This window comes from Alosa sapidissima, chromosome 13, assembly GCF_018492685.1.
Source record: "Alosa sapidissima isolate fAloSap1 chromosome 13, fAloSap1.pri, whole genome shotgun sequence".
NCBI classification, from domain to species: Eukaryota; Metazoa; Chordata; class Actinopteri; order Clupeiformes; family Clupeidae; genus Alosa; species Alosa sapidissima.
In genome coordinates, this window is record NC_055969.1 from 11,399,990 (window position 1) to 11,413,250 (window position 13,261).

Below are 13,261 nucleotides of genomic sequence, written 5' to 3' on the forward strand. Positions count from 1 at the left end.
TCTGCTTGTCTTGTGTTAATATATTATCATTATATAATTGTAATAGCAGATACAAACAGCAACACTGTTTTAAATGCTGCACATTTTAAAAGAAAATACTACCTTGGCAAAATAAGTCAATATCATTCTATCAGCATTCAATTATTCATATGTTTAAGTGAGAGCCATTAGAATAGTCTACTGTTTGTATACATGAAGCAATCTGAAAATTATCCTGTGGTCAAGTTTTACCAAGTATGGCCACCATTTCCAGTTTTAAGTGACAAAATGTCTGAACTAATATGTTTTACATAAATCACTTAGCTATGTGAAGCACATCACCCATTCACACCAGATGCCCTATTGGAGCACACACTATAGTTTCTGATATTTGTGGTAACAAGCTCAAACGTTAAATCTAGAATTTATACGTTTAGAATTCATTATGAAGAACTGATATGCCTTTGAAAGTTAATTTACTAGTGATCTTATCTGTGCATCAACTTGATAGATAAAGGTTAAGGAAACACTGTATGTGATGACAAAGCTCATTATTATATTACTGTATAGTGTACCATAATCTTAACATTATAACATATTAACCCTCAAAACCTATATACCTGAACCTTTTTGTCACTCAAATTTAAAACAAAATCATTCAAATTTGTCAGTACTGGCCTGTTGACCTTTGTATCATCTGTAACAGACAAACAAACATTTCACAACCACTCATGGGGCAGATACTCCAAAGACTAGAACACTATGCTGTTTCATTACACATTATTCAAAAAAAAAAAAACTTTCTTTGATCCCGTACCCGTCCCGTCTTAGTCAATTACCATACTTTTAAAACTCCATGACATTTCGACTATAACCAACTGTTAAATGGTGTGTCTTGGTGAGAGAAGTGAGCCACTGCTAATGATTCCTGGGGGTATGTGGTTTGCACACTGGAAATTCCAGCAGCTGACTAGCAAGCCTCTGCTGGTAAGCAGCAGGCTATTGTGAAATCTTAATGATTTGTAGTTTATACACACATGTCCTCTGGGGAGATTCTGTTGGACACCCATCATGGAGGTAAGCACATTTCTCTCTATATTTTACTGATTGTGTATATCTTAGCCCTCTACATTTGTTTTTCTAGGGGGAAAAACATCATCTTCTAAAATAGTCAACACAGTAATTGATAGGGATTGCCAATTTATCTCCTCCATATAGTCTAAGTTGCCACATTTAACACATTTAATGTGGCTTCAGATCTGCCACATTCAATGACTGATCAATTTGGTATCCATTTTACATCTAAAATCCTAAGTAAAACCAATGCATATAGTTCCAATAGCCATCTGAAATTAATACAATTATAAACATAATTAATGCAATTATAGACATACATTTCTCTGTGAATACAGATGACATCAAATGTTGACCTAAGTACTGTTATTTCCAGAGGAAAGTAGGTACAATCATTTGTGCTGACCTTGTCCTACAAGTCATCAGTGTTAATAATGCTGGAAAGCTATCAACATAAGTTAACATGTTTATGATACTATCTTCACAGATGTACCATTCATTTATTTTCCTGGTTGTGATTCTTGTCAACTTCTTCTCAGACACTCAGTAAGAACTGCACTGAACTCCAATCAGTATTATGCTTTATACCTTCTGTTTTTTGTGTACCTTCTGAGTTTAACTCCCATTTCTGCATATAGGATTTCTGTCAAATACCTCCCTGTGCAGACATACAGCAATCTTTTTGCCAAGAGGCATTAATGTCTGATCAATTCTGCTCTTTCTTTGAGTGTGTTATGAGTGAAAGTAAAACACCCTTCATGGCACACATTAATCCATTTAGATTTTTAAATGTCACATTATCATTCATTATGCTGCTGAATTCAGAGTAGTTTACTAATGCTGTGCTTGTTTCTAGCTGTTTGCAGCAGGTAGCATGCAAATGGGGACCTTATGGGGATTGGTCCGAGTGTGATGGCTGCACCAAAACACAGGTTCCATGAGATTTCATTCTTTTCTTGTGACTTGTTTCCTTATTTAGTGCATTAAGGTTGTGATTCAGAATTGTTCAGAAACAATTGAATTTGAATTGTACAGTGTAAAGCAGACTCCAAATGTGTTTGTACAGATCTTGTGCTTCAGATCAGTGTACAGATCAGTGTTTGTGTCGTCACAAAGTGTGGGCCCATGTTTGAATGCAATCTGTTTCTCCACACCTCTGTCAGGGGCGCACCCGTTCTGTAGAGACCTTTGCTCAGTTTGGGGGAGCCCCATGTACAGGACAGGCCACTCAGACTCAAGAGTGTGTCCCCACTAAAAAGTGTCCCTTGGAGTCCGGCTGTGGAGACAGGTTCCGCTGCTCCTCAGGTACTCAACTCGCCTTACTTACAGAAAGGACTCCAATATGTCTGTACAGGTGCATTTAGTTTTGACCTGCTCTCTCTTCCACGTTCACTGTCACCCCCATGGGCGGATTACGAACTTTCGGGGCCCTGGGCCAAGATGCATTATGGGCCCCCCACTAATTTTTTATTTTTATTTGTTATAGAGGGACAGTGTACACTAATTGACATTTTACAAAGAAAATGTAAATGCACCCAATTATAGCCAAAAGGCTAGTTTCCATTGGTAGTCCTGCCAAGTCCTGCCATTGGTAGTCCTGCCCTGCCGCATTGTGCCGAATTGTCGCATATATTTTTATTTGTTAGTTTGATGTGATTTCCCGTATTCTGGTGCATTTTGGGGATGGCCAATACTTTAATTCAATCAGATTCATAGCCTACATCCTGATTTGTTGATATTGAGGCAATGATTCCATGCAAAGGCTTGGGCCCAAGGGCCCCCTGATCCCTTGGGCCCCTGGGCCTGGGCCTGGTAGGCCCGTGCAGTAATCCATCCCCCACCCCTCTCTCTCTTTCTCTTTCTCTCTCTCTCTCTACTTGTGTGTGTACCCATGTATTATTTTAGGTAAGTGTGTAAGTGCTTCTCTGGTGTGTAATGGTGACCATGACTGTGAGGAGGACAGCCTTGATGAACAACGCTGTGATGAAGCCACCAGTAACAATGTGTGTGACGAACAGAAGACCCCTCCACACTCTGAGCATACTGGGCTAGGGTAAGTTTATACACACACACATACACACAAACACACACACACATACTCGCACACGCAGACATGCACACAAATACACAAACACACACCCATCCCTCAAATAAAGTTTTTTTTTTTATCCTGCAGGTATGACACGTTAACGGAGGAGCGTAGGGCCCCAGTCATTAATACCAAGAGTTTTGGTGGTCAGTGCCGGAAAGTGTTCAGTGGCGACCACAGGTCTTTTTACAGACTCCCTCAAAGTATCCTCAGGTACACCTTTCAGGTAAACATACCCCCACAGTGTTTGGTGTTACTACGGAAATTCAGTTGTCCTCTAGATCAGGGGTTCCCAAAGTGGGGGTCGCGGGACTGCGAGGGGTGGGTCGCGAAATGATTTCCATAAATCAAATAAATTTGGAAAAAATAAAATTCAGAAAAATTATGACTGGATAAGATCACCATTCACTGTATCCACCGCAAGTCATCTGTCAGCCGGCATGGAGGACGCACTGGTTGAGCTGTCATGTGACCGCACTTTAAAGACAGATTTTAATTCCAAGACGCTTGCTGAGTTCTGGATTTCAGTCGAGAGGGAATATCCACAGCTATCCAAGGCCGCGATGGACGTACTGACGCCGTTTGGCTCCACATGCCTGTGCGAAAAGACTTTCTCTGCATTGACATATTAAAAACAAATACAGATCGCGTCTAAATGTGGAGGATGATCTCCGTGTGGCCGTCTCCACAATTAAACCAAGAATGGACTTGCTGTGTTCCGTCCATCTCATTAGATGAGATTAACGCTGAAACATAGTTGCCAAAATGTAAATGTACGCAGCAACAATGTACATATGTTTACAACAGTTTGTGGATATTACCCTGACTCAGATATTCTTCTGTTAAAGCAACACCAAAGACTTTTTTGTACATTAAAATATTGTTTCCAAAATCATCAACTCGTAACAGGGTGAAAGGCACTTCTGCATTCTCTTCGTGACCCTCTATTGGCTATAACCGCACTATGCAAGTTTGCCAGATCGGGTAGCGGATCTGTAGTTCGATGGAAGGAGACATAAGAAACTACAAATTTGACTTGCTTCTGATGTCGCAATACATCATACTTTCATAAAATCATGCAACGTACTCAACCTTGTCTGTAGAAATTGTTATTTCCAAAGCCAGTGCTGGATAAACAAATAGCGTGCGTGCGACAGGAAAAGTGCTTTGGTGTTGCTTTATTAAAATGGAAATTAAAGTAATGTTTCAAAGTTAAGTATGCACATGACAGCATTAATGTGCACTCATGTTACATGGATATTATTTTTGACTAAGGTATTCATATACCTCATATAGTAAAGTTCTATATGTAAAATCATAAACCTAGTGCGTATGGCCGGTGCGCACATTTTATTTTATTTTTTTAGTCACATCCAGGGATAGTGGGGGTCGCCAGTCTCTGGCACGATTATTTTGGGGGTCGCGGGTTGAAAAGTTTGGGAACCCCTGCTCTAGATGACAGGATGGTAGAGAACTGTTTTGTAATATGAAATTGTTTCTCAAATCTCCATATAGGTAGAGGCTGAGAATGACTTCAGTGAGGAGTTATATGACAGCTCCTGGTCTTACATGAAGCACTTTGAGAAAAGGCATAAGATTAATGGAGGTCACGATCATTTCACATCTCACTACGAGTTAAAGAAAGACAAGGTAATGTATTGAAAGTGGGTAAGAAAAGATAGAATATGAAGAAAATCATTTATAAACCGACAAGATGTTTTTTTCTTTGATTTAAATTCTGCTCTAATATATGGCCTTTAAATGTCATTCGGGTTTCTCTCTCTCACTCATTTCTCTTGGTCCACCCCACAGTCTTACCATCTGCTGGTCATTAAGAGTGAGGTGGAGGTGGCCCAGTTTCAGAACAACGTTCCCCGTTACCTCCCTCTGTCTGAGGAGTTCTGGAAAGCTCTGTCCAGTCTGCCCGTTTCGTACGAAGCCTCGGCTTACCGCGGCCTGCTCCAGAGGTTTGGGACCCACTACATGTCCGAGGGGTCGCTGGGGGGCCGCTTTGAGTTCCTGCTGGAGCTTGAGTCAAGCTCGTTCTCTGAGCAGAGTAAGTGACCTGAGGGGTCAGCAGCCCGAATGCTCTCTGGTGCTGGGCTCTGCTCTTGTAGTTCTGTGGGCAGAACGAAGGTGCTCAGAAGTCGTAACTCAAGGTCATGGGTTTGACATGGATTACTGTGAAACTGTGTGTGGATGTGTGTGCTAAAAATGAACGGTTTTCAAGAAAGAACAAACTTTTGCTTTTCCCTGTTACATCTGACAGGCAAGACCGTGGAAGACTTTCACAGATGCATAACACGTGTAAAGAGGTTTTTGTTTTGGAAAAAAAAGACAACGAAATGCGACAAAGTATTTGATACCCAAATCACCAATAAAGGTAAATCTTCAAAGAATGCACACGTGTGTTAAAATGAAAGGCACAGTGGTTAGTACAAAGAAGTCAAAATGTTCTCCTGTCTCTATAAACTCCTTTGTGAGCTAACTTGTAGTAGCTAGTATGTAGTTATTCATTGTCATATATTCCTTTCCAGCAAATAATCCATCTAGGTTTTCAATCAATCCCAACATTGTTGGAGGGTATTCGGCGTATGCAGAGGGTCTTAAACATCTGAATCTCAAAGACCCTGAGGCCAACCACGACATGTACACTAAATGGGCTGGATCAGTGAAGTCCTTTCCTGTGGTCATCAAGGAAAAGGTCGGCACTCAAAGTTATCAAAATAGAACAAGGATGCATTTTGGATGCAACCAACCCATTTGATCAAAGAGACAAACCTCTCATTGTAGCTGAGGCCTCTGTACGAGCTTGTGAAGGAGGTGCAGTGTGCAGGAGTGAAGCAGCTCCACCTGAAGAGGGCGCTAGAGGAGTATCTGGTGGAGCAGGACGCCTGTCACTGCCGGCCGTGCAACAACAACGGGCAGCCGAAAATCACAGGCTCCAAGTGCTCCTGTTTCTGCAAGCCTGACACTAGCGGCCTGGCCTGTCAGACCGGCTCCGTCATCGGAGAGCAGCCAGGTACTGTGGCACTTAGTGACCCTGTGGCTGCTAAGTGTTGAACAGTGACAGAGAGTTATATCAATTCATAACACCATGTACACGTTTACTCAGTACAAACAATCCAGGAGATTTCCAAGAGACTTAAATATGTATTTCACATCACTGAATCAAAAGAAAGAATTCAATCTGTTGACCTAAATGACAACATACAGTTTCAGTTCAGTTGCAAAATATCAGAGTTGCAGGATGTTGAGTAACGTTCAGGTATTTTCTCACAGGTGTCATCGATGGAGGCTGGTCTTGCTGGTCTCCCTGGACAGCTTGTTCAGGGGGTCAAAGATCAAGGAGTCGTATGTGCAATAATCCCTCGCCAAGGTCAGGAGGTAGGCACTGCATTGGAGAAGCTATGGAGACGCAACCCTGTGAAGACCCAGATATGGACTACCTTCGGTGAGACGATGCATATGAGTATCTTACAGTAGGCTATGTGTAACTATGATCACATATGAAATAGTGCTATGCTCTATCATAAAACACAGATCATACTAAATCCGTTAATATAGTCTTTTCGCAGGACAGTATCAAAAAGTTAATCTTTGGTCATTTAGAGCACTTGAGATTATTTACCACTAGATTTTAGGGTGATACTTACGTATTATTTGTATTATTTTTATGAATTACTCAAAATGTCAGCAATGAAAGACTGCATAATATTTTAGCCAGTTAGACATGAATCTTTAAGCAACACAATGTTGCTTAAAATAATAACTTCAAACACATTTTGATGCTCCACTGACTTACAATATACGTAGAATGAAGATGCACACCCTGAATGCCTGGTAATGCACTGTGTGAAGTTGTTGTTGTGGTAGGAGCATGACTCTTTTTGTTGGTTGTAGAAGAATTGGGTGGGGTACTACAATACTACATGGCCACCCAGTACGTAAAATAAATGACAAAAAATAACATTCTAACATTGTTTAACTTTAATATGTGTAAATGGAATATAGGCTAGGTGTTTTTCCTGATTATGGGTTCCTGTTTAGGATGATGGAACCCCACTGCTTTGACCCTTCTGTAGCACCTGTGAAGTCTTGCAAAGCTCCACCTGCCCTGATTAATGGCTTTGTACTGGTGAGTTTCACAGTCAGTTATAATTATAATTATGCGGTTACAATCTCACTGGTGTCATAGACAACGAGTAGCCTAGAAATCTAGACGCACCCTAGCGGCAGCAAATTTAATTTGCTGCCCGGCTAGACAATAAATCTTATTTTTTAAGAATCTTAAAAATTATCATATGAATCTACAACCTAAAATCAGAAAAATTAGGACGTTGTGTAAAATGTCAATAAAAACAGAATGTGAAAACCCATATTTAGCTGCAAAAAGGACATAGACAACATATCAAATATTGAAAATTACAAATTTGACTATTTCATGGAAAATATACAGTATGTTCATTCACATTCACAGGCCATTTTAGCACCTGGACTCGTCCTCTATGGAGAAATACTGTTTAAACGTGCAGAATTCATTTTGCCATTGTTTTCCTGAAATATTCAAGTTATTCCCTGGAAAGGACATTGCCTGGATGGCAGTATATGTTGCTCAAAACCTGTATACCGGAACATAATTTATAATTGATTGTGCCTTGGCAGATGTGCAAGATGCCCATGCTGTAAGCACTAACGCACCTCCACACCGTCATAGATATTGGGTTGAAACTGAGCATTAAAACAAGTTGGATAGGTTGGATACTTGGATAGGCCCTCACCTCTTAAAGGAATTATCCGGAGTAAAATGCACTAACAGGCTCTGGAAATTCACAATTTCGTCGCCGTTTTTAAAAAAAAAAAAAAAAACATAGTCCAGTCCATACAACTTCATTTCAATTTCAAAAGAAGTACTGGACTATGTTTAAAAAAAACGGCGACGAAATTGTGAATTTCCAGATCGTGTTACTCACACACTTGGCAATCGACTCCTACGGACTTTCCCTTAAAGATGGCAGCAAAGATGGCAACATTTCCGGAAAGGTACTGGCTTGATGAAATTCATTCTGGACTCTCTATCCGACCACATAAAGACCTCGGGATACTTCGGTTTGGCTTTAGGGACCCTCTACTCACTACCACGTAAGTGTAATGTTGTTTAAAACTGTAGAAGAGGTATAAAAATAGCGTTTTGTAGCGGTGAAATAATATGCCCTTCTCACTTCCACACTAATGAGTTTTGACTAAAAACGGTAAAATCGAACTTTCTCAAAACACATCCGAATGCCATGATTTTGATGTCAACTCAACGTATGTACTCCCAATCATCCGTAAATTGATCTAAAGTGCATTTTACTGATAATTCCTTTAAGCCCAGATGAGTCCATAATATCCAATAATAATTGCACATTTTGATTGGTCTAACCAACTTTACCAGCATTGTGTTGCCCTCGTCCCAACTTTTAAAAAAATGTGTTGCTGGTATCAAATTCAAAATAAACATTTATTATGACCGCCGCGCAGCAAAGTTTTTTTTTTTTTTGCTTTTTCGCATGCCCAAATTTCCGTCAATGATTCCCGGGACACTGAAAGACCGGGGTACACGAAACTTGGTGGGCATGTAACCCCACATGGATAGCATGGAACCATCGTTTTTCGTTTTGATCTGTAGCCCCCCCGCTGGACTGGACCCCCTGAAAGGAGGGTAGGGCAGACACAGTTTTCTGTGAATATCTCGAAAACGGTAGGGTTTAGGAGGACCATTTTTTTTGTATGTTGATCTCAAGGGGCCATGTCAACCCATTGCATAACCACTCATTTCATGTATAGCGCCACCTAGTTAAACACAAAAAAGTAAAAATGAGGTGTTGTAATTGAAGGTATCTGTGACCTAACATAGTCAAAACTGCACGAAATTGGAAGTGTAGGATCATTATGACACCCTCTGTATGCACGCCAAGTTTTGTGGAATTCCGTTCATGGGGGGGCCACACAATAAATTAATTTATGTTACTATACACCAACTGGCCTGTAGGTGGCTGGAGACAGTTTTCTGTGAATATCTCGAGAACCGTAGGGCCTAGGAGGTTCACCTTTTTTAAGTATGTTGGTCTTAAGGGGGCATGTCAACCCATCCCATTACCACTTATTTCATGTATAGCGCCACCTAGTTAAAAATTAAAAAGCAAAAAATTAGGTGTTTTCATCACAATATCTCTGGCTGACAAGGTCAAAACTGCACGAAATTAAAAGTGTAGGATCATTATGACACCCTCCGAATGCATGCCAAGTTTTGTGTACTTTCGTTCATGGGGGGCCTTACAATAAAATAATTTATGTGTACATTTAGTGACGTACACCAACAAGGATTCCCGGGACACTGAAAGACCGGGGTACACAAAACTTGGTGGGCATGTACCCCCACATGGATAGCAAACAGATACACACACACACACACATACATTCACAGTAATCATACGTATGACACATACTCACACAGTAGACATATGTACGCTTGCATGCACAGGCACATATGCAGGCACACACACACATGCACGCACACACACACCCACACACATAACATAAACATAACACAAACAATCAAGAATTTCTCAGAATTATGAACAGGCAAGATGGAGGTGGGGTTGTATAAAATTAATTTTACATGTGAAATCTATGAACTAATCATGTTTTGGTACTTGTTGTCTAGCAGATACCAGTGAGAATTGAGTGTGGATAATGCAATTTAGTGAGACAGTTAGAATCATATAGGCCTTTCAGCGTGATTTCTTTTTGTGGAAAAAATGTGCTGGACTGGACGGCGGTCATATTTTGTACCGCTCTGTGGTACATCTAGTTTTCCATGAAATAGTCGAAATTGTAATTTTCAACATTTGATATGTTGTCTGTGTCCTTTGTGCAGATATATATGAGTTTATGAGATTTTCAGATTATTACATTCTGTTTTTATTCGCATTTTACACACAATGTCTTTTTTCTTTTTTGAACAACTTTTTCTGATTTGGGGTTGTAATTTACAAAATGCCCCATACTGTTTCATACTCGTTGTTTCAGAACCCTAAAGATCTGTATGCAGTGGGCAGTAAGGTGGAGTACTCCTGTGTTGATGGACACTACCTCCGAGGGCAGAAGACTGTTGAGTGCACAGACGACCTCACGTGGAGGAAAGGACAGATGGAGTGCAAAAGTAAGACATGAAAACACGGCATGGTCTGGGAAGCAAATTCTCCTCCGTAGACTCTAACACACTACATTATCTTAGACAGTGCAGCATTGACTACGGGATGCGGTTGACCTAAAATGCAATTGGTTAAGGAGAATGTGTTCTGCACCCTGGCTGGCAGAGCATCTGGGTATCAGTAGCACCATCTGGTGTCTGGGAACAACCTGTGAAAAACAAACTAGATACTCTGAACTGGAAAGTGTCAGGTGCTAAGCCAAGCAGTTCGGCCATAGATAGATAGATAGATAGATAAATAGATAGATAGATAGATAGATAGATAGATAGATAGATAGATAGATATTTTATTGATCCCCAACTGGAAATGCTGTCTTTCAAAAGAATATAGAATATGTAATGAAATATATATCCCAAAAACAAGGGCAGCCGTGGCCTACTGGTTAGCACTTCGGATTTGTAACCGGAGGGTTGCCGGTTTGGACCAGTAGGCCACGGCTGAAGTGCCCTTGAGCAAGGCACCTAACCCCTCACTGCTCCCCGTGCGCCGCTGTTGTTGCAGGCAGCTCACTGCGCCGGGATTAGTGTGTGCTTCACCTCACTGTGTGCAGTGTGTTTCACTAATTTACGGATTGGGATAAATGCAGAGACCGAATTTCCCTCACGGGATCAAAAGAGTATATATACTTATACTTATATATAGCCCACATCTCTAACGTTTTTTTTTTTTTTTCTTTTTTGCAAATCAGAGTCAGCATGTGATGCCCCTCCTCTTCAGCAAGCTGTGACTGGCTCCCCTTTCAAACCCACCTATCAGATTGGCGACCGCGTGTCCCTGAGCTGTCCTGCTGGGATGCAGAGAGTGGGGGAGCCTGAGGTGGCCTGCAGCTCCAGTCTCATGTGGTCTCCCCCAGCACAGAGCGTGGAGTGTCGGCCAGGTGAGAGAATGGGGACTCCGATTTAAGCACATGTAATTATGCTATGTGCAAAGTATGCTGAATAGGATGATCAATCCTATACAGACACATTTTATTCCTCACTATGCTAAATCCTAAATCGAATCTAGCATCTAAATGAACTTGGTTATCAATGTATTACAATAAATGTGTCGATTAATGAGATTTGAAACTCAGAGATAGTTCTATGCTTTTAGGCTTCTGCATATATCATTTGAGATCCAAAATATTTCCAAGCATGAATCTAGTACACTGACTGGGTGATTACAGTGTGAATTATTGTACTCTTTACATTACAGTCCCAAAGGCCACCATCCCCCCAGCCTTGAGGTGTAAACCCTGGGAGAAGCCGGGGAAGGAGCAGTGTGTGTGTAAAGCGCCAAATGAGTGCGAGTGAGTCCCTTATCTAATATAAGACACAGCAGGGACGATGAGATGCAACACCTCTTATTTATGAGAAGCTAAATAGGGAATGTAAGCCAGTATGAGGTTAGGGTTTGTGGGAGAGAAGGTCGATTGTAAGCAGATCCAAACAATGTTGTATTGGGGACATTTGTCTGTTAAGAAAAAGACCAATCGCCTCCCCACAACAAGCCAAATATATATATATCGTTATATTATATATCATATAATACATAAATATATTATATGATATATAATATAACATACTTTATTAATTGATTTATGAAGGATCCATACGAAAGCAATCCTCAAATACCCACGCCGACATATCATGCACCTGTTCATCCCACTTCCTTTGTAATTTTTGCTTTGAGTCAAGCAACCATTGCCACCATTGCTATCGTTTTAATACAATTTCAAAAGAATCACTGCCGTTCCTCCATCTTGTTCAGGCATTCTTTTCCAGTGTGTGTCTCCCTGCGGGCAGACAAAATGAGCCAGGTGGGCGTGTGCAAGCTGGGCGCCCTGCAGTGTCTGGGCAGGAGTTACACCTTAGTCAATGACAGCTCATGTGACTGGCCCAAACAAGACTTCACCTCCTGCGAGGACTGCCGACCTTGGGAGAAGTGCACGGGTAAGTCTGTGGTCCAATTTCCTGTCTTTTCATGACACCATTCTCAATGTCTCTGTGTAGTCCCTTGTCTCATGGATTGTTCTGTTCTATTTGTTTTTTCTTAAGGTTCATATATTTTTATGGTGTTCATTTATAGTAACAATGTGCTACATGCACTGTTATCATAAGACAGCAACCATTTTACTGAAGCAATACTAAATATGTTGATGTCATAAAGACACAGTATTACAGTAGTTGGTCATTCTTTAGGCATTATTTAATTACACATCTTTTGTGTTTTATTACACAGAGGAAATGTGCAATATAACTGTTGTGCTTAGAAGGAGAAGTTGCTGAAATGTAAACGTCTGGCTTTGAGTTAGCTATTAACTTGTGTTGTTGTTGTGGCCGGGCGTCAGGTCAAGCCTGTGTGTGCAGAGAACCCGAGGAGTGTCCAGAGGCTGACGGCCTTCTGTGTGTGGCTCTGGGAGATGGCAGCGCGCCCACCACCATGTCGGAGTGTGAAGTGGGCATGTTGAGGTGCCAGAGCGAGCCCTTCACCGTGGCCAGTATTGGAGCCTGCAGCTCCTGAAGCTCCTGCCATGGTCGCCATACTTGGTCACTTCATCCTGTTTTGAAAGGTGTTTGTTGTTTAAATGTATCCATCATCAAAATGTATGAATAAATGCAGTGTTCATGTCATCATATGCCGGTGTAAATTTTAATAAAAGATCACATGATTAATTCATTCTTCACAGTGAATAGTATAGCTACTGAAGAATGACCCCATACACTACTGTAACATCACAATGTCCATAGCTGATCAAAGACAAAGGTAGAAAAGAAAAGTTTCTGTCATACTTCAGTGCAACCAGGATGGATACAAAAAGATAAGCCTTGGGTGAGTAGTGTCAGGTCTTGATTAAAACCAATCAAATCAACACAAAAAT

General features: G+C 41.0%; 1 protein-coding gene and 1 long non-coding RNA gene across 2 annotated transcripts; one reads left to right on the forward strand and one right to left on the reverse strand.

Moving 5' to 3' along the window:
• Positions 1–776: 776 nt before the first annotated feature.
• Positions 777–13,055, forward strand: c7b (complement component 7b). Its single transcript, XM_042060350.1, has 18 exons — positions 777–1,056; positions 1,541–1,599; positions 1,910–1,985; positions 2,217–2,358; positions 2,959–3,106; positions 3,230–3,368; positions 4,658–4,792; positions 4,955–5,198; positions 5,412–5,525; positions 5,680–5,846; positions 5,936–6,164; positions 6,425–6,596; positions 7,193–7,280; positions 10,217–10,349; positions 11,090–11,278; positions 11,596–11,689; positions 12,151–12,332; positions 12,731–13,055. Exons 1-18 carry the CDS (start codon positions 1,051–1,053, stop codon positions 12,901–12,903), a joined length of 2,490 nt encoding a protein of 829 aa, XP_041916284.1. The 5' UTR covers positions 777–1,050; the 3' UTR covers positions 12,904–13,055.
• LOC121680821 lies at positions 12,571–13,236 on the reverse strand. The gene is made up of 2 exons (XR_006021832.1): positions 13,173–13,236; positions 12,571–12,940 (listed from the first exon to the last, which is right to left on the reverse strand). It is a non-coding gene; the product is annotated as an uncharacterized LOC121680821 (long non-coding RNA).
• Positions 13,237–13,261: the final 25 nt, after the last annotated feature.